The sequence below is a fragment of the Miniopterus schreibersii genome (assembly GCF_964146895.1).
Source record: "Miniopterus schreibersii genome assembly, chromosome: 14".
Taxonomy (NCBI): Eukaryota; Metazoa; Chordata; class Mammalia; order Chiroptera; family Miniopteridae; genus Miniopterus; species Miniopterus schreibersii.
The window spans coordinates 41,694,071-41,715,854 of record NC_138114.1 but is presented as its reverse complement, the minus strand read 5'-3'; the positions used below and the strand labels follow the sequence as shown (position 1 = coordinate 41,715,854).

The following is a 21,784-nucleotide window of genomic DNA, read 5'->3' as shown; positions in this document are numbered from 1 at the left end:
TAAATGAAAAGAAGGAAATTAAAGCCACCTGTAATCCTACCCTCCTAAGATAAACATCCCTAGCATTTTATTGAATACCCTTCTAAATGTGTATGTGTGTGTCTGTGTGTGTGTGTCTGTGTGTATATTTAGACATATATGTGTAGCGTTCATGTGTATCTGACACAGCACTAGGCCAAGGGACAGAGATGAGAAAAAGAATGGTCCTGGCTATGGAGCACCCACAGTCATGTTAAATGGTGTCCGCTACTGCTTGAAGCCCAGCCTTAGTAGCCCACTCACCTGCTCTTATGTTTACCCCACAGGTATACATCATCAACGTGACCTGGTCTGACTCTACATCCCAGACCATCTACCGGAGGTACAGCAAGTTCTTTGACCTGCAGGTGAGTTGGTCTGAGCTCAAATGGTGCCCAGTTCCATCAGTGGCCCTAGTCTCTGGTGGGCTGGCCTCTCTCATGTTCTCACTCATCCGGAAAACCTCCTCAGAACTCTCAGGTCAGAGCAGAGGGACAGATGAGGGAACCTGTCCCTGGTGGTCAAGCTGGAGTTGGCTCGGTTTAGGACATTGTACACAAACACTTGGGGCTTTGCTGGCGTCCTCAGATGGTCTTAACCGTCATGCTTTGTCACCCTCCTTTGCCTGCCTGGTTGGTAGGAAACCAGTGCGGAGAGACGGGAAGATGGCTGTGGGTGCTGTATGCATGAGCAGACATGTCTATAAACATCCAGGGCGAGACACAAGCCACCACATCATTGCAGGCAAAGAAAAGCAAACATACAGAAAAGACGGAAACAGAAAATAAGCAATTTCTTGAACTACAGACACGAAGTGGGCATACCACTGTGTCTGGCTAACCGAATGAGGGCTCTTACTGCCCTGTTTGTACTTGTAGACAGTATGTGTGTCTCTCTAATACATGCAGGTGTGTTCTCATGGGGATGCTGATATGGATCCCACAGCTCCACTGCAAACACCTCCCTTGATGCCAACTAATCTGGTTAGGCCTCTTTGGGTTACAAGTGATAGTTTTATACTCATACTGGCTTAGACAAAAAGGTGACTTGGTTGGAAGAATATACCAGAGAAGCTTATGTAGTTGACCAGATGGTGTAAAGGTGATTTGAGGCAGTGGCTCTAGGAACACCTGAAACCAGGGTTACTCTCCTTCTGCCTTCTCTCTGCTTCTCTCTGGGCACTGTCTTTAGCTTATATTACCTCAAATCCTGAAGAACCTGACTGTCAACAGCTCCCAAATTTTATATCTTGTTCCCAACAGCAGAGAGAGACTGTCTCCCACTTTGAAATTGAAAAATTCTAGGGAAGACTCTGATTGGCCCAACTTGGTCACATGTCCTCTCTAGACCAATTAGTATGGCTGGGGGGGAGAGGGTCATGTAGCACAGACGTGGTCACTAGGGGGCCCATCGCTATATATGGGGCAGGCACAAAACAAGGCAGAATCCTTGTGAGTTGGGTGGCCACCCTTCCCATACCAGGAAAGGAAAGCCAAGAGGTTCTAGATTCTTCCTCAGGGCTATGAGCCTAGTTTAGGCCCACCCCTAGCCCTCACAACCAAGGTCCATTTCTTCCTTTGCAGGCCTGTGGTGGTGAGTCATCTTGAAAAGGCCAGGCCAGCATATTTGCCCCCAAGTACCTGATTTTATCCCATTGTTTTTATTACATAACCTATGAGGATAGCGAGCTTCCTATATTACAAATCCTCTCTTAATCCAACAATATGGGATTGAATATCCCATTGAATGTGGATTGAAAGCCACTCTTTACCCTCCTGCCTCCTCCCTCTCCCCGCCCCTCAGTTCCTGTTCGATCTCCTTGGGTCCTTCCGGCATAAACTGGTGGGATTTGCTGATACCCCATCAATGGGTGTAGTGTGCTGGACAGGAAGTGATAACTTGGTTGGGGAGAGGGAACCCTGAAAGGACTCATTGATGAGCCAGAGGGGCCTGAGAGTCAGCAGAAACTCAAATCAGAACTTTTCTTCCCCTCTTTCTGCTTTGTTCCCCCACCCCCTTCCTAGTTACAGAATCTCACAGGAAAGGAATGCTGCTGCCCCAACTTCTCCCTTGTCTGGAGGGCTCGTTTCCTGTGTGTCAGGAGAGGACAGATGGCATGGAGTGGCTTATGTGATGTGCTGGCCCTAGCCATGAACATGGCCAGGCCTGTACACTTGCATCATCGCCACCTTGCAGATGCAGCTGGGAAAGGGGTTGGGATGGTTCTTCGGAATTTAACCTTTGAGCCAAGCACAGCATCTCTGTGAACCCATTTTATAAAACTCATGGCGTGATGACTTAGTGGCGTGCATTTTGGAAAGCCTTTCTTATTTATCAGGATCACTGATTTTAACATGGCAGCTCCTGTAGAGGAAGAACACGTGGCATTGTTAACTCTGTCTCTGGTCACTGGTGGCCCTTGGAACTCAGTTTTCTGAGAGGCTGTGCGAGAGAGTGGCTTAGAGCTTAGGTACTGGGGACATATTGCCTGGGACTGGCTACCGGTTCTGTCACCATATAACTCCAGACAGGATCCATAACTTTTCTTAACTCTATTTTCTCATCTGTAGAATGAAGATTTAACTAGCACCCACCCAGTAGGGTTGTTGGAAGGATTAAATGAGTGAATCCACATTTTTCCTGACACATGGTTGTCTATAGTGAGTTACCCACTAGGTTGTCTAGTAGTGTTCGCAGGAGGCAAGGATGCTGGGCTGCAGGCGAATGGGTCTGTTGGTTTCTTGTTTCCCTCACTTGGCTTCTCTGTGCTGAGGAGCTGCTCTGTGCCCTGGCCTGTGCCACAGTGTTCAGAGTCCTGTAAGCCACAGGCTTTCTCTGGAGCACGCCACTGGGGCAGGACTGGAGTGTGTTGGGAGTCGGGGTGTGTCCCACAGGTAGCTGTCCTCAGAATTGTTTTGCTCCTCCCATTTTTGGCAGAGCCCCAACTTAGAGCCCTGCAAGTCCTGGGCTTACTGAGCCAGCCTAGGGGAAGCTCCTAAGCTGGCTTTAGCAACTCATGGTTCTGGGCCTCCTGGGGACCACAGATCCCTTTGTGAATCTGCTGGATCTCTCCAGAAAAAGAGCATGTATGTACAGTTTTACTTACAGTGTCAGGGGTTCACGGATCCCCCCTATAGGCCCCCAGTGAAGAACCGCTGAGCTAAACCAGCTCAGATCATTAATCACACAGTCACATCTTGTATTACTTGGGGGCACCATTTGGGGGTTTATACACAATATTCAGATAGTAGCAGTGGACCTGGATACCCCTTTGAGGGACCTGTAGGTCCCCTCCCTCCCACAAGTTGGTTTCCCTGTCCCTAGCATAGGTCTTCCGACACTTGTCTCTCCTATTTCTCCCTCTTCAAACAATATCTTTTGCTCCTGGTGTGGGTCAGGGTACCACGAGGAAGCCCTGGGCTCCCAGCTCTTTAATGTAACCCGGGAGTCATGTGCAGAGTGATGCCAAGTGGCCCTGACCTCCCCTGGCACCGGGCCGAAGGCCGTGGGGTGTGTGCAGATCCAATTCTACCCGGAATAGCACAGGCACCTCGAGTGTCCTTTCCCCTCTGTGGGGGAGACCTGGCGATGGCCAGCCATGCTCAGCATAGGCTGGGGACACGGAGTCGAGGAGGACAAGGTCCCTTCCTTTAGGAGTCCATATTTTGTGGGGAAAGTAGACCTTAAGCAACTGAGTCCACTGTAGATTAAATAAATACTGGATTGAGATATAAGCCACATGCTCTGGGCTCAGGAGGAAGGAAAGAGCATTCTTCTTGGGTGGGAGAACAAAGAAGGTGCCCATATGGTTTTGATTGGTGACAGCAGCCTGGAGTGATACAGCCACACACCTCCATCCAGTTTGGGGGGAATTTGGTTGTTTTTTGAGAATTATAGTTAGCAGGGTAGAGTATGTTCCTAATTTATTTCTTCGTTTGTTCATTCATTTATGCCTGCTTGCCTGCTTCCTTCTGTCCATCCATTCATTCTTCTACCCTCAATCTGTCCGATCTTAAGAGCCTGCCTTCTCTGTCCCAGGCAGCATGCCAGGCTTTGGAGATTTATTGATGAGCAAAAGCAGATCTGGTTACTGCTTTTATGGGACTTATAGCTTAGTGAGGGAAGACAGATTTTAGTTAAAATATATATATTCTTTTATACTATTCCAAATGCTACAAAGAAAGGTACCATAGACATATTATAGGGAAACCTTATCCTCTGGGATCAGGGCGGGCTTCCCTGAAGAAGTAAGTTTTATCTGACAGATTAATAAATTATTTTGTCTTACTTTATTTGGGGGATCAGGGATGCTTTTACGCTTTTAATGAAAGCAAAACTTTCTCCCCAAACACATGAGTGTACATATGCAATACTAATAGCCTTTTTGGTCATTCACCACCCCTTGAAATTTCTGATCGGATAAGGCCCTCTACTTGGCCCCAAACCTTTTTCTTCCCCCATACCGTCTGTCTTCAGCCTTCAGAGCCAGTTATTCTGCCTCCCCCCACACACAAGGGGCTGCTCACTGAACCCAGCCCCTCTTCCCTCCACTGGAAGGTTCTGGGGATGGGGGCTTTAGCCCTATGTCTCCGAGGCAGTAGCCACTTAGCTACATGCAGCTAGTTGAGTTTAAATTTAAATTAATTAAAAATCTTAAAGATTAAATTTTAAAAATTAAGTTCAATCCATTTACATTAAATTAAATTTAGTTTCTTGGTCATACCTGCTACATTGCAAGTGCTCAGTAGCCAAAGTGACTGGTGACTAGGTATTGAACACACACAGAACATTTGTGTCATCCCAGAAAGTTGTAGAGGACTGTGCTGCTTTAGACCATCTGGGACACACGCAAGCTTGATCCGGCCTTATGTTCACCCAGAGCACTCTGCCACCTCCTAGTCCCTCCCCAGTTGCCCTCTAAAATTTTCTAGGGCCCCAGCAGGAAGAGGGAGACTAAGTTCCATCATGATTTGCCCCATCAATAGAGCAATTCAAATTCAACAGTGTTCCAAACACCTCTTTTGGAAACCAGACCAGTTACTAGAGAGGGCTTCTAAGGGCATTTTAGATGTCAAGTTGGGGACAGGGAGAGCAGAGGCTCTTGGTCTTCGAGTGGAAATTGGTTTCTTCTAAAAACAATCCACCACTCAGCCCTATCCGACCAGGAAAGAGACCTGTCCCAGAGGGAGCTGGCCAGGACAAGACCTGATGTTGAGGCGTATTTGGTTATCAAGGGCTTAGATTACTTGGAGTAGCAGTTAATGGAGAAGGAGGACTGTGAAGGGCCACAGATGCTCTTAAGTTGCCTTCTCACTGGCAGCTGGACCACATTTCCAGCCTCTCTAAATTTTCTTGCACAGCTCCTTCACTGTTAAGTATCTCCCCCAAGGCCTGGCCCCACCGAGGAAGGACCGGAAAGCTCCATTGAAGGTTGTTTCACAATCTGACCTACAAGGCAATTACTGCAGCAGTAATTGCTCTGCAAACATTGGCTCCATAGTGCTGCTGGCCCTTTAGTCTGAACTCCGGCCAGTGAGTGCACAGGGTCAATATTTGATCAGAGGCAAGAGAGGCCCTTGAACTCCCCCCACACAGCTTGGAAGATGGACTCCAGAAGGTTGCTTATTTGCTCTACAGAACTTAACCTATTCTGAAGAGCTTTTCTCTCTCTCCCTTATTCATCTCTCCTGACGTTCCACCTACTTACCCCACCCAGGGTCAGACTCACTTTCCAGCTCAAATAGCCAAGTTAACAATCGGTGAACAAGTTAGAACCTGAAATCACTAATAACTGGCCTTGAAATGGATGTGTATGTTTGTGTGGACATGTTATGATGTCATTTATGGAGAGTTATAGGATCACTGCATTTTTAGAATTAGAAGAGTTCTATCCCAAGCCCCTCATTTGCAGGTAAACATCTGTGTTAATTTTTCTATTCATCAAATTCTTATGAGCTTTAATTTGGATTGATGCCCAGAGTAAACCTCAGCTGAAGTGAAACTGGGGTGATCCTGGTATGTGCCAGGGAACAACCTGAGAGAAGAAAATGGGGGGGGGGGTGTCTCCTACAGGCTCTGTCTTTTAAACATCAAAGCAAGCTCTGTGTTGTTTGAAATCATTGACCCTGGACTACTAGCAAGGGGACCAAAGCCTGGGGAGGTAACCTGCCAAGTTCTAATAACAGTTTTGTACCAAGCATTCTGGTGCCTGGTGTGGTAGTTCTAGCTCCAGCAATGTGGTGAGCTGTGGGCCATTGTGATTGCTCACCCTGGACAGAGGAGAATTTTGGCCTTGACTGAGGTCAGTCACCAGTCCCAGGAAGCCACAGAAAGCCATGTTGTTTGCCATGGCAAAAATGGGAAACAACTTCAGTGACCAGCCATTGAGGATTGCTAAGTAAATGGGTGTATTCTCATTACCACTTTGTGCAGCAGTCAAAACAAACAAGATTGATCTCAATTTTGTGAGGGATCTCCAAGAAACGTTAATGAATGTCTAATGCAAGTTTCAAGACAATATTTATAGTATGATAGCAATTATGCAAAAAGAACATGAAGCGATCTCTTTTGCAAGTACATGAGCAATATAAGTATATGAATATTTTTAAAAGATCTGGACGGATGCTCTCCAAACTGGTAATAGAGTCACTTCTGGAAGTGGTTTGGGAATATCAGTGGGAGAAGGGACTCTTGTCAGAGAGGAACCTCAGCTTTATTTGTAATGTATTTTTTTTAAAAAGCAGAAATTCATGTGTAATTTGCAACATTAATATTTAATAATTAAAAAAAACACCTATGGGGGAGGTAGAGAAAATGGGAGGTCTAAAATAAAATAGGTCTCTCACAGTCATTACTGTATAATGGGATAGAAAACACACAGGTTAAAAAGAACAAACATTAAAAACATATCTAACAAGGGAAAGAAAATGAAAATAATTGTTAAAATCACATTGCCTGATATTTCCTGAACCATCATTCTGGATTGTTCCTAGGAATATAACTGGTTAGAACCTATTGCAACAAACCCCAGGGACCAGTCCACATTGTCTTGTCTAACTGGAATCTCGTGTGCAAATATTGCTCAAACCTCATGAACTGTGTATTGGGCAAGAAGCAGCTGGGCAGCGGTTCTTGCATCATGCCCCAGAACACAGAGGTGCGCAGCTGTAGAGCACAGTCTTAAGGGCAGGTACTCCAGGGCCAGCACGGTTGGGATCCAAGACCAGCTCCAGCACTTACTTACTATGTAATCCGTGGTGAGTCCTTTAACCTCTCTGCACTTAGGTTTTCTCATCTGTATTATGAGGATAATAAAAAAACCTGCCTTGTGGTAAATTTTACAACCAGAAAAGCTCTTCAAAGTAGGTTAAGAATGAAATGAAACAACCCATATAAAGAAAGCCCTTAGAATCGTGACTGTCATGGAAACTGTAGACGGGGAAACTGAAACCTCACCAGTCAGGTCTTTAGAAACTTAACTCCAAGAGAAAATAGCTGACATCCCCACTCCATCCGGAGGCGAAGGTTTCCTCCTGTGCCCCATTTATACAGACTTCAGTTTTACCACATAGCTCAGTCTGCCTCCAGGTTGGGGAGGGTGGTGGTGGTGTTGGTGTTTAGGGTTTTCCAGATAAACGCTTTCACCTCCAAATTGTTGTTATCAACCCACTGTTCTTCCAGCAGCACTGTTAGGAAAACACTGATTTTTAAAAAGTAATTGTTGGTCGACAGTGTTTCCTTGCTCTTGGAAAAAAGACATCTTTCAGATTCCTGATGAAACACAGGGAGATTCCAGGGGAGCCCTGTGGGTATTCCAGTAGCTCCAGGAAATTCTGTGGCAAGTTTCCCCTCCCTTTGGGAGCCAGCTCCTGCACCAGCCACTCCCTTTTATCTGGTCCCTGTGGCCTGAGGGATTGCCCCTCTGGTAGGTTCTTTGCTGAGATGGACTGGGGGTAGGGGAGGAGGGCTGTGGAGTGTCTTTTCTCCAGGGAGTGTAAGGAGGTAGGGCCTGGTGAAATGGTACCTCTAGGCCGCTCAGGATGGAAAGCAGTTTACCACTGAGTTGGAATCCTGGGGTTATTTTTATGCATTTTCCCCATCCCCATGGGTGTAGGAGCAATGTTGCACATGAGGGGCTTCGCAGGCCCAGAACAGAGGTGGCGGGAGGATGGGTGGTGGCTGTCAGCAGAGTATACTGGGGAGGGCCTCGACTCATCTGTGCATAAAGGGAAATAAGTCCCAGAGAACTGCCATCCATAGGGCCTGCCATCAGGAGAACTTTCCACCAGGCAGAGCCCAAGGATACAGAGAGAGGAAAGAAGTTAGTCTCAGAAATGAGTCTTTTCCTGTGCAGATGAGTTCTTGGTCTGTGAGCACCTCCTTTAGGTACCTGTGTGCTTTTGACCAATGGCCTGTAGGTGGTCCAGGCACATGCCTCTAGGGGGTTCCTAAGTGACATAGGGCTGTCAGATGAGACTCCTCCCGGCTTGTGCACCTGGAAGTCAGGAGCCCTCTCTGCCCTTTGCTGGTCACTCAGCCTCTCCCTGGGCCAGGGTGGGTTTTCTCACAGTGGAGAAGACCCTTTGTGGACACTGAGGAAAATTGTAATAGAAGCTGGAATGTACTCTGGGTATTAAACCCTGGCACTGCTCATTGGCTCTAACCTCTGGGTGAAGTCTTGTGAGTATGGGCATGGGAGCCTAGGGGGCTGCCTGCTCCCCAGTGACTGCCCTGGGGGCTGATAAAAATGTCACTTCAGGGAGAGAAAGCTGCGTGCAAATAGCACAACATGGGAGGTGCATGCTTGCCAACCGGCGTTAATCATGTCTGCTGGGGAATCGAGTGGAAGTGTGAGTTTTACAACCAGAGGACTCTTAGGGATTACCAAGCAGGAAGATAAGTCTCTGGCACTCACGCTGCCGCTCTCCAGTCTCCTGCCCAGAACAGACATTATTGATTGATCATGGCACATTCCCATTCTGTGCCCATGGCAGACATAGTTCATCTGTCATGAGCCCAGACATGGTTTCAGAATATTTCTAAAAAAATACAAAACTAATTACCTTCAGGAAGACACTACCTTTCGGTTGGCAATGGTACCTTGAGGTAATACTTACTGGCCACCCTCTGATGTAGTCCGTTTCCTGTTTTTGACAGATGAGGGAAAGAGGCCCTAAGAGGAGGAGTGACTTGTCCAAATTCCAGGGCCAGCAAGTGACAGCAGGACTGGAACTCAAGCAGTCTAGCTTCTAGTTCATTCCAGTCTGGAGTGCTAGCCTCCCATGCTGAAGGCTTCTTTCTGCTTTTGGCTGTGGAAGGCAGGAAGCCCCTATTGCATCACCGAGGGAGCTCCTGTCGGGGGCGGGGATCATTTACCCTCACTGGAGGGAAGATACCTGGGCAGAGAGCAGATTTCTCTCTAGCTCCTGGAAAGGTCAGATGGCAGCTCTTTCACAGGATCGGCTGCTTCCTGAAGCTGAGCCCACATGTCCTGCCCACCACCGCCCGCCGCTCTCGTTGGATGAGCCCAGCTCTGCCAGAGGCAGCGTCTGAGTCAGGCCACGCCACTTGCATGACCGCCCAGAGCTGCACACCTTGTTTTCCCAGCATAAGAGTGTCATGTCAGGGTGTGTTTGAGTGTCACATCGGGAGGCTCTGGAGTGCAGTTGCTGCTTCTGTCACCTCCTCCTACTCTGGTCTCAGGTTAGCTCTGCCCCTACTGGGCCCCCGTCTACACGTCTTTGGATACCCAACAGGAAAGTTGGCTGGAAAGTGGGTGGGGGACAGTGTCCCCCTCCAAACTGGAGAATGGAGGGAAGGAAGACCTTTGGTGATGGCCAGGTGAGTGGCGTGTGTGTGTGTATGTGTACACCATACATTCTGTGAAGCCTTCAGCTGTGACTAAGTCACTCCCTTTCTGCAGGAGGGAATTTCAAACTATGTGCCTGGAACCGGGTTTGGTACTGGGGACCATGAGAGAAAAAGTCAGGGTCATCCCGGGTGGAAAAGCGAGTCTGATGGCCTTGGCCTGAGCTGGACGCTCCAGGGGGTGGAAGAGTCAGGGAGAAGGCACAGAATGGGTGAGCTGCCCAAGATGCAGGCCTCTGACATCAGGCCTGCATGCTGGGGCATCCCAGCCTGCTTGTTGAGGGGCCTGGCGGTCTTGGCATCTTTGGAACCCTCATCCTCACAATGGCACCGGTTGGTTTATCTTTGACTCTTACGGAACCAGGCTTGTGGGACAACCAGGGTGAGCTGTGGGAGCCTGGGCTGTGGCTTGTTTGATGGAAGAGTTTGTTCTTCCCTTCAGCAGGCGAACTGCCTCCAGCTGGGTGACCCAGAGATGCTGGAGGCAATGGTTCCCTTCGCCAGCTGCCCGCCACCCTAGCTGAACCTCAGCCCCTAGGTGATTATAAGGGCTGCGATTCCTGCATCTCAGGACATTCCCTCAGACCAAGCCATTGTAGGAGTTGTTGGAGAACTGACACTGTTTCTTTCAGATCCTCAGGTTAGCTGGAGCCAAGGAAAAAAGATTTTAGATTCTCCGGGACCCCCACTGTTGGGGGACAGCAGGCTCTCAGAGGAGCTTGTGGGATTTCTGGTGCCGAATTCCTGTTTCTGAGTGGGGCAGTGTCTCGCAGTGATGGGAAGCTCAGCGTTTATCAGACCGACTTTTGTGGGTGTGCAACTCACCTCTTCCCAGCTGTGGCCCTGGACAATTACCTCACCTCCCAGAGTCTCAGCCTTCTTATCTGTGAAATGGCTCTAGTTGCAAAAGCTGCCTAGACTGGCTGGGAGATTTCCAGGAGATAAGGCTCAGCAACCTTCCCCACCGAGCCTGGAACAGCTGGGGAGCATTATTAAAATGATGGTCATTCCCATTGTTGCCTTTGGCCCTTCTGGAGGGGCCGGGAGCTTCCAGGTGGTTCCCTGCGCAACTGTGTCTGTTCAGCCTGGACTAGGGGGACATTGTCTCAGCTATGAAAGGGTCTTAGGCACCCCTGAACTACAGTAAATAAATGCTCCAGGGCTGGCCAGGAGACAGCCCGAAACCCAGGCCAGGGTTTGGCTCCGTCTGCTAATTAGAGAGCGTTTATCTGGTGCCCAGCAGAACAAAGTGGCCAGTTCAGCTACGCTGGAAGTCTGAGCTCAGTGCTGGCGGGGGCTGGGGAGGAGGCTAGGAATGGGCTGGGGCAGGGGGGTCCCTGGGGCTAAATGGACCACATTCAGATATACCTTAAAAAAAACCCAAACAGGAAGCATGAGGCTGGTGTATGGGCTGGAGTTGAGATGCCTGCAGAGAGGATGGTTCTGGCGCACAACAAGCAGCCATTCTTCCTGCTGAGACAGTACCGGCTGGTCTCCCGAGGGGGCATCTCTGCTGAAGGCCGGCCTGTCTGGCTCCCCAAGGAGAAGGGGTTGTTTATCCTCAGATTCCCAGGGCTCCGCTCCCCATCTTGGAGCCTTGTGAGGAGGAAGGCCCAGTGGGAGGGTGAAGGGCCCCCTCTGTGCGTGACCCTCCTCCCTTCACCCTTCATTGTATGGGGGTGGGACCAAGATGGGAGAGATGGACAGCGAAATCTCCATGTGTAGCACTCAAACATTCGAGAGTCTGCCCTTTGTTTTGTGTATTTTGGGGTGCAGCTGGGACACTGGGCTAGTTCAGAACACCTAGGGTTTTTGGTCGTAAAGTTCAAGGTGGGGAAGGGTGGAGCCGTAGAACCATCTCCCTGCAAGTGGGGGGCAGAAACTGAACCTCCAGCTGCTCTTTCCCTTTTCCCCCTTCTCTGGCTGGACTGGAGGTTTCCTGGGCCTCATCTCTCTGTTCCATCACCTAATCCCTCCCCGCCCCATGCTAGCTGTTCCTCTACAGTTATGCCTACCCCACCTCTGTCCCCGCTAGAAATAGCTGAGCAGTGGGCATTTGCCCAGGAAAGGGAGTGCCCTTTGTAGGGTCAGACTGGCCCCCAGAATACCCCACCAGCTGTTTCAATCTGGGTCAGGTAGGGCATCAGAAATAGACATGGGGCAGGGCTCGGCTTTCCCTTGGGCATCTTCTCCCAAGGAGGGGCAGTTCTCTCTGGTCCAAGCCTCTGTCATCAACTAGAGGGTGGGTGGTGGGTGAGCACCTGACCATGTTTGTTGAACACCTGCCATGGGCAAGTCACTTGGTTCAGGGTGGGGCTGAGGGGCTGGGGAGAGATGGAATATGAGCTGATCTGCAGCCTGACTCTTTGAGGCATTTCCACGCAGAAGTCACACATGCGCTTGCCCCTCAGCGTGTTCTAAACCCTGCTCTTCTCTAATCTCCTCCTTCCTTCTTCTCCCTTCTTCCCTCTCTCAGTCACTGTACCATCTGTCCCCCCTTCAGATCCCTCTTCTCAGCCCCTCGGCCAAGCCCTCCTGATTTTACACTTGAATTCACAGCGTTCTCACCAAGATTCCCCCACACTTCAGTCTGGCCCCTTCCAGCTGCTTTTCTTCTCTTCAGTCAGTCAGCTTTTCTTTTCTATTTACTTTTAAAAATCTTACAGAAAAGAACATAGCAGGCATCAGGGGACCTACCCCCCCAGATTTAACAAATGTTCATGTTTTGCCACATTTCCGTGAGATACTTTTTAAAAATTGTAACTATTTCATTGATTTCTTTTTTTTTAAAGAAAGAGGAAGGGAGAGGGGGAGAGAGAGAGAGAGAGAGAAACATCGATGTGAGAGCAAGACATTGATCAGCTGCCTCCTGCACGCCCCCTACTGGGGACTGAGCTGACAACTCTGGCATGTGCCCGGACCGGGAATTGAACCAGCAACCTTTCAGTGCATGGGATGACGCCCAACCAACTGAGCCACACTGGCCAGGGTGGGTCATAGACTTTTTTAAAAAAAGAAAGAGCATGGTGTAAATAGAGGAGGTGTCACATAAATGCTAGATTCCCTTCTTCCTGCCTTGGGTTTTACTGAGCAGGTGGGACTGGAGATGGGCTAGGAAAAGGGTTTAGGTGGACTGAGCAGGTGGTCAGGCAGGAAGATCTGCATGGTTGAAAGTGTGGAGGCAGGACTGCAGGGAGCACATGCAAGGTCAGGGAGATCCCTGCTCTGTGGAACACAGAGCCTGAGAGGGAGGGAGGCCTGCATACAGGCACCTCACAGTCCTCAAGCAGCCAGCTCTTTCTCTCCTTCCACTTCCTCCTCCTTCCACACTTTGTCCTAGGTGGGCACCTGCCACGTTCATGAGGTTGTTGAGAGGAAACCATCACCTGGGTCAGCAGGGCTGCCACCTGGAAAAGCAACCAACAGCTCGGTGCTATGGTGGCTACAGGACACCACACTCTTTGGTGGAATTTTTCCTACTGCATTTCCTAGTTCTCTGGCAGGAGTCAAATCTGCCCCCCCCCCAACCCCCAGCAATTCTGCCTGAGTTTTAGTTTTTGCTTTTGGGGACTTTTCCCTTTTTCCATCCGGGCCTCACCTTGTACCGACCCTTCTGCAAATGTAAAGAGATGCTAGGAAGTCCTTGGGCTAAGGGACTTCCAGAAAGAAGACGTTATAGAAAAAGATTCCTGTGGGCTAAGAAGCTGACCTCAGTGACCAGGAAGGAAGCCATGGGGGCAGCAAGTGCCCAACTTGGGGAACAGCTACAGCGTGGATATGCTGGACAAAGGGATGATTCACACCCCGGTGGGACGGAGGAGGGTGGCGAGAGATTTCATCATGTTACTCAGAATGGCATGAATTTAAAACTTATGAATTGTTTATTTTTGGAATTTTCCATTCAATATTTTCAGACTGAGGGGGTAACTAAAACCGTGAAAAGTGAAACTTCGGATAAGGGGGGACTACTGTATAAGGGAATGGGGTGAGAGGCCTGCCCCCTCCTCCACTCTAAAGACAAGTTCTACTGTTTAGCTCCTGATCCTCCTTCTGTGTGCCTGTCTGCTTGAAGGCTAGCCTTGCTATTGAGAACACTTATTAAAGATTGGATGGAATTCTTGTGGCAAAGAACAGTGAGGGCTTTCAAATTTTAATGTGCACACAAACTACTTAGGAATCTTGTTAGCATGCAGATTCTGATTCAGCAGGTCTGCAGGGGGCTTGGCATTTTGCTTTTCCATTGATCTCTCGGGTGATGACATGGCTAGTCTCAGGGTCGCACCTTGAGTAGTGAGGGCATAGACATTGGAAGTCCTTCTCTGTTCTCTTCTTTTTCTTCCTCCTGTGTAAATGTGCTTTCTTCCATCTGGGAATTTGGCCTGGCAAATTTGGGCTCTGTGTGAGGAACACTGCTCCAGCACTTCCCAGAAGTTGCCAAGGGTTACCTCAGAGAGATGGTGAGCTCCCATCATTGGAAGGGTTCCTATGACCTTGAGTGGTCATGTGTCAGGGGTTTGGATGCCTGTGTGGGGAGGAGCAGACCCCCCTACAATTCAACTTTGTGTCTTTGTGTGCCCTCTACAAACTTGAGGAACAAGGATCGCAAGTTGGGGCTCATTCGTTTATGGTGTCTTTTACAGGTCATCTGAAAGGTCCTCAGTCTCCACCCTTTTCAATCTTAATTGGGGAATGCTTGGCAGTCTAAATATTGTATGTCCAATTTGGTGGATAGGGCAGGGGGAGGAGGGGTGATGGCTTTGCTTTGGGAATAGTTCAGTCATGTAAGAATATAATGCCTGACTTGATTGGATCTAGATGATTCTGCATTTTATATTGTCTTCCCTCTTTCAGTTTGATTCAATGGAGTCTTGAGTTCTTTTGCTTTAGTTAGGACAGGCTACCTGCTGTATAACAAACTCTCAGTGACTCAATACAATAGAGGTTTATTTCCTGCTTATGTTGTAGACCAAAACCAGAACAAGTTCCTGGAGGGTTCTGCTCCAGGTAGTCATTCAGGAATCCACACTCTCCCATCTGGTGACTCTATCCTCCATGGATCTCTGTATCTAAATTTCTGCAGGGAGATTGTATAGGTTTTCTGGAGGAGGCAGACATCACCCCTGCTCATATTCCATTGGTTAGAATTCAGTCACATGACTGTACCTCCCAGCAAGAGAGCCTGGGAACTGTAGTCTTTTGTGTGCCCAGCTATGTGTCAGACACTGATGGACAGCGGGCATGTCAAGGCACAGATGTTGCTTTCAAGAAGCTCTCAGGCTTTTGAAAGGAGGCAGGTGTATAAACAAATAATTACAATATGATGGTAAGTGCAGTTCTAGAAGTGTGACTAACTGGCAGAAGCAATCTAGAGGAGGAAGTAAATGAGTGACAAACTTATACAAAGCCTCAAAGGTGGTGGCAGGTCACATGGGTGGGGCATTTCAGTTAAGCAGAGCAGAACTTGCAGAGGCACAGAGCTGGAGCACATCTTGCTATGTCCGGGGAGGATTGTAGGCAGGCCGTGCAGTATGTGGGGAGATGCAGCAGTGGCAGGATATACGACTGGAGAGGTCAGTTAGGCAGAGGTCATGACTAAGACTTGTGTGCGGTAGGAGGCAGAGAGCCAACAAAGGGCACGAAGCCAGAGATGAAGCCATCTGACGGGAGCAGAGTGAAGCATGTACTTAGTGCTCTCCTCACCAGAACCTTCAAAGAGGGTTCATGTGTGTTTTGGTCTCTTATCCTATGAAGTTTCTAATGGGGGAAAGAGTTGGAGATGGGTGGAGGCAGGTGACCTACCCAAGTCATTGGGTGCAGCAGTGCTCCTGGCCGAAATTTCCTGGGCCGGCCTGGCTTTTACTGCGTCCACCTGACAGCACGGGGCCTCACTGGCAGCTTCCAGTGACTTTGAAGAAGCTTTCAGCAGCCGTTCCTGGGTTTTAGGATGGCCCAGCCTCTGTTGGTGCCGATCAACAGCCTTAGGGTCACTCCCAAGCAGAGGAGAGGCGAGCTCTTGGAAAACGAGGCTTCCATATTGACAGGGAAAGCCCCCAGGGAAGAGCAGGACTCTGCCTGTGACCCCAGCTTTCTTATTTAGCCTATTCTGTTTTTTCCTTTTGCACAAGATTTTGAGGGGGTGTGGGCAGGACTAGGACAGGTCCTGGGATCACCTTGACCATTTGGAATAGAGAAAAAGTGGGGAAAGGAGATGCTTGGAAAAGGGGAAGGGGGAAAGGGAGGACGTTGGATTGTTGATTAGAAGTGTCCCACTTGGCTTCTGTCCAAGAGAATGCAGTGTCGGGAGGGTGCTGGGGACCAGCCCTGCAGCCTCACTGCCCTGTACAGCAGCCTGGACCCAGGACCACTGAGGGTCTGTCTTGGCCTCATCTCTGCCAAGAATGTGCTATCTTTGCCCTTAATTTGATCCTATGGTGGCTAGGTCACTTTGGGGACCACAGTTTTGGGCCATTTGCAGGAGCAATCAGGATAGAAGAATCAAGAAACACTGGGGCTGGAGGTGTGGTTTAGCTGGAAATAAAGGGTCAAGGTCCAGTCTTTCCTTCCTCTCTGCCTTCTTCAGGCCTTGTGCTCTTTGTTGATGGTCTTGGAGGTCCATGTGGAAGAGGAAATTGTCAGGCAGCTTTGGGGGTGGGGGTTGAGAAATCTTGGGGGTCTTTGGTGAGGCTAAAGGAGAGTAGAGACCCTCTAGGGTAGAATAGGGTGACTTCAGCTAGGACCCTGCCAGAAAACGCGCTCGTACGTGTGTGTACACACACACACACATACACACACACAGGCAGACTCGTCTTAGGCTGGCCTCTTTCTCCTTGGGGGAATGTCATTGCTGACACCCTGGGCTGGTGCCAGCATTTTTCTGGAGATGTGTCCCACACACAGATGTCTCAGCTAACCAGGTCCCCCATGCCCCGAAGCTCTGTGGCAGGGGACGGGACAGGGACAGGACAGGGGCAGGGACAGCTATGATACCATTGTCTCAAGTACACACTCCCCTGTACCTTCCCGGTGTTGCCAACTCCACTCTCTCCGTGGCCGGGATCCAGGGATCCAAATAAACCTTATCTTTTTCCCTTCCGGCCATTCCCTGGAGGTTTTTGAAGCAAGTTTCAAATATGCACAGGTGATAATTTCATCTTGCTGACATGGAAGTCACTCTCACCAAGCCTCTGCAGAGTTTGAGGTCCCTGCTGGTCTCATGAGTTGGAGACACATCCTTCATCCCTTCCCATGTCCCTCCGTGCATCTGTTGTTGGAGCTGGCATGCCTTCTGTGTGTGTTCACCATGCACACGTGGTGGTAGTCCCACCTCATCTGGGGCTTTGTCAACCCTTCTTTGTCCTCAGAGGAGAGCAGCAGGGCAGTGAGACCTGGTGTTTTGACAACGAAAGCTGGGGGCAGCATCTTGTTACGGATTGACAGATGTCCTGCTCTTGCAAACAAGCTGGTTGACTTCCTGCCACCTCCTCCTGCTTCTAATGGCTGCTGTGGAAATGACACAATCCTGCATTTCCCGTGCAAATGACTTTTCTCCTGGAGTTTTCCCACCCTGTCCCCTCCCCCACGTCCATTGATAGGTATTAGCCTTGGGGAGAACAGATGTGGCTGAGAGAGGCCATGGGGAGCAGAGAGAGCTTCCTTTTTCTGTTTCTAACCCTGCCTGGAGCTAAGGGCTTCTCTTAAGAGGGACCTTGTCTACCACAGTGGCCGAGCTTCCCACAGGCCTCCCTTCTTGCAACCTCCAGCTCCTCCCTGGCCTACCGGAGCAGTTTGGAGAGCATGATGCAGGGATTAATTGAGCTTTAAGAGACTGAAGCCAGGCAGGGAATCTGATGATAAAGAATTTCCAGAAATATAAGCCGAAAACCCTTGCTCAGCCAAGGCAGGCATGGCTGACCATGGGGTTTGGGATCCTGGGAGAAGGGGGGGCAGGTTGTGGCAAAGAGCCTGATGTGTTGCCCAAAGGCCAGTCAGGGCAAACATTGTCCCTGTTCAGAGCTGACCTCCTGCTCTGCCTGCTGGGGATGCTGTCCCTAAGGAATTGGTAACCTGGAAACCGGGCCATGGACTGCCTGGACAGATCTGCTGAAACCACTTCTGCCCTTCCAGGCAACTAGAGATCCTTTAAAAATGCCCAGCCAGTGTGGCTCATCGGTTGAGCATCAACCTATGATCAAGGAGATCATGGCTCAATTCCCAGTCAGGGTCCATGCCCAGGTTTCAGGCTCGATCCCCAGTGGAAGGCGTGCAGGAGGCAGCCGATCAATGACTCTCTCATTATTGATGTTTCTGTCTCTCTCTCTCCCTTCCTCTCTCAGAAATCAATAAAGACATATTAAAAAAACAACAACAAATCTGATCATATCTCTGTCCTGCCTCCAGGCTTCTGGACACTTAAAATAAAGCCCTAGAAGTTGATGGCCTGTTGGCCAAAGCTGGAACAGTTTGAGCAACAAAATAAATATAGTAGCATTGGATTACACGCCAAAGCACAAGACAGACACCACCAGTTCATGCTGATATCACCACTGTTCCATCTTATGTACCTGGCAGATTTATCTTCTTAAAATTCCGCTTGCACAAGGTCACTCCTGATCAGTGTCCTCCAGGGGCTCCTTTTGCCAGAGGAGGAAGTCAGAGCTCTCCCTCCAGTTTCAGATGACCCCCCAGTCCTGCCCCTCACACTGCCCAGCACTTACTCTCCTGCCCCAGCTTCCTGCTGCTCCAGTCTTGTGTCTTCCAGGGGATGAAGGGAAAGAGGGGTCAGCACACTGGATTTGAAGGGGGTTGGGGTGCAGCTCCAGTTCCACACTAGGAAACCACTTTTCAGGCTCTGTGAGTCCAGGGGAAGTTCTGCCTGTTCTCCCGGGAGCCAGACTCAGAGCTGACTGAATCCAGGATCTCCAGTCCAGCCTCGATGGCCACTAGCTTTCCAGGTGGTCAGCTGCCCTGGCATCATGCCCTCCCCTTCCTGGCCAAGGGGAACATGAGCGATCTCGTGCTAGGACAGAGAGCAAGAACCTTAAAACAGTGAAGGCTGTGAAGTTACAGGTGAGGGACCCTGAAGTCCTTTCAGGTGAGGGCTGGGTGACCTGGCTGACAGCCCTGAGCAGCTCTTCAAAAGCAAGAAGGGCTGCAGGAGAGCATGGGAGACAGGGAGCTACCACCCAAGTCTCTTCACATTGAAAAGGATGACCCCGTTTATCAAGCACTAGTAGTAGGCCAAGCACTGTGCTCACCTGTGTTATCTCATTAACTCCACATACCACCATGGGGTGGCTGTTTTTATTGACTCTCACCTTACAAATGAAAAAAGTGGGTCCCAGAGAGGTTAAGTGACTTGGCCAAGGTCACGTAGCTAGGAAGGAATAAGCTGGAATTCTGACTTCGCAGTTCAAGCGTTCCATCGCTAACCAGAGTACTAAAAAAGTGGTAAAACAATGCTAAGAGAGGCATCTGCTTCTGATGGTTTCCTTCAGGCCTGCCATGTGTTAAAATGCTTTACATACGTATTTTCCCTTTCAACTTCCCATCAGCCCCCAGGAAGGAGAAAATAAGCTTGACTGTATTTCACAGATGAGTAGACTGAGGCTCTTAGAAGTTAAACAGGGACAATTGCATCTGGCATTTGGCAGCACTTTCTCATGTGTCTTCTCCTTGGAACTTTATAACACCCATGGAGACAGGGCAAGTATTTCACAGATGAGGCCACTGCTGCCCCGAGAGGCCAAGTCACTTGCCTTAGTTGCCCAGAAAGTCTTTGCAGGCTGTAACCGGAACCTTCCTCTTTTGACTTCCATTGAATGTTGTTTCTCTGAAGGCTGTGGGTCAGCATGGTGGGGGAGCGGCATGGAATGAGACCACTGGTAGTATCCGGGAGACGTGTAGCCACTGACTGGGACACCTTCCAGGCTTGAGGAAGTTCCCTGGTTATGGACAGTTCTGCACATCTTTGCTCCGCATGCATCTCACTGGGGGTGTTGGGCTATCATTCCCAGGCCCCAGTACATTAATGTGAAACACATCCCAGCCAGCCCCCACCCACCTGATGAGCTGCTGGAAGAGCCAGAGGCCTCCTCCCCAAGCCCAGCCCACGCACACCAGCTGGGCAGCTCCCCTGGGGACCCTAGACACTCATAGCCAGGCCAGGCCTGGCCAAGACACCTCTGAGACTCATCTTCCTCTCACGGTCTCTCTACTGCCTCTCTGACCTCCAGGCCGTAGCTTCCCAAGCACTTGCCCTAGCATCAGGGACGCAGGCTGGTGTGATAACAGTGATGATTGGCGGTAATGATGTTAGCCAAGGTTTATGGGGCACTTAGTCTGTGCCAGGCTTTGTGCTAAGCACTTTACACATATGATCTCATTTAATCCTCTCACCCACCATGTCAGACAGGTTCTGTCACTGTCCCCATTTTACAGATGAGGAATTTGAATCCAGATCTGACTATTTAGTGTTATTATTCATAATTTCCAAAATGTTGCATAGGCACCACTGTGAGTTCAGGAAGAGCCTTTTGGTAGTAGAATATGGGCAAGTATTTTCTCTTTTAATAGTATTGTTTTAATGTGCATTGGTGTTATAGGTTGAAGTCTCGTGTGTCCCCCTAAATCCATATGTTGAAGTCCTAATCCTCAGGACCTCAGAATGTGACCTTATTTGGAAATAAGGTTGTTGCAGATGTAATTAGTTGAGGTCATACTGGGGTAGGGTGGGCCCCTTATCTAATGACTGATGTCCTTATAAAAAGGAAAATTTGGACACAGACATGCGCACAAAGGAGAACACCATGTGAAGATGAAGACAGCGATAGAGGTGATGCTTTTATAAGCCAAGGGACACCAAAGATTGCCAGTAAACCCTGAAAAATTAGCGGAGAGACATAGAACAGAGCCTCCTGCACCACCCTTGGAAGGACCCAGCCCTGCCAACACCTCGTGCTCGTAGTCTCCAGGACTGAGACAAAAAATTTCTGTTGTTCAAGCCACTCAGTTTGTGGTACTTTGTTACAGCGGCCCTAGCAAGTTCATACAGTGTCAATACACACACACACACACACACACACACACACACACACACACAGTCCTTACTGAATATTGTTGATAGGCTCATCTCAGACAGCAAAGCAAATGACCAGTCCATCACCAGACCCAGCTGCTGTAGACAGCAGTTTAGTGACTGTTCCTGTCACTACTTGAGTAGGCATCTGGGGCATCTCACCTGCTATCCCACTGCCCACCTCAGACACTCCCACCACAGGCAGTACTGTCCTCCAGATGGGTTCTGGAAATGACTCTCCATCTTGTCCCGCTCCCAGTGGTGCTTTAGGATGCCCTAATTCTGCCTATGGATATCGGCCCTTATCCAGCTCTGATGCCAACCATGTGGTCATCCCAAATCACTGGAATAAATTATCAAGAGCCTCCACCCTGGATCCCATCGCTTTCTCTGACACATGGCAGCATTTCATGGAATTCGTGAACAAGTCAATTCACTCGCGTCGGACGGCTTCATCCAGCAGTCCTGACCCTCCCACTCACCGCCAAGTTATTGTAGTTACCACTCCTCCCTCTGGAAGCTGTCTTCCCTTTTCTACAGCTACCTTTTCTTCAAGGCCTAGCTCTACTGTGTCCTTGTCGGAGAAGTCGGCTTCGCTCGCCCCAGCCGCACTCATCTTGTCCTTTCCTGAATGCTCATTGCATGGCTTTTTATGCCTCTCGGCAGGCTGACACCTAACGCTGCTAGGTCAGTCCTTGTGCCCTGGCTGTCCCCATCATGGACCATGACTTACACCCCCTGAATTGCACTCATGCAGTGCATGGAATGTCATAGATAATGGCTTGATTGGAAAGGGATTTGAAGTAGTGAAGGCTTTTGGAATTT

At 49.4% G+C, this 21,784-nt stretch overlaps 1 protein-coding gene across 2 annotated transcripts in view; it reads left to right on the top strand.

Moving 5' to 3' along the window:
- The window catches only part of SH3PXD2A (SH3 and PX domains 2A), a 206,272-nt gene that overhangs the window by 42,978 nt on the left and 141,510 nt on the right, over positions 1-21,784 (top strand). For both annotated transcript variants that reach the window (XM_081158959.1, XM_081158958.1), the window contains exon 2: positions 306-386. In XM_081158959.1, the coding sequence (XP_081015085.1) occupies positions 306-386 (81 nt within the window). The remainder of the gene's footprint in view (positions 1-305; positions 387-21,784) is intronic.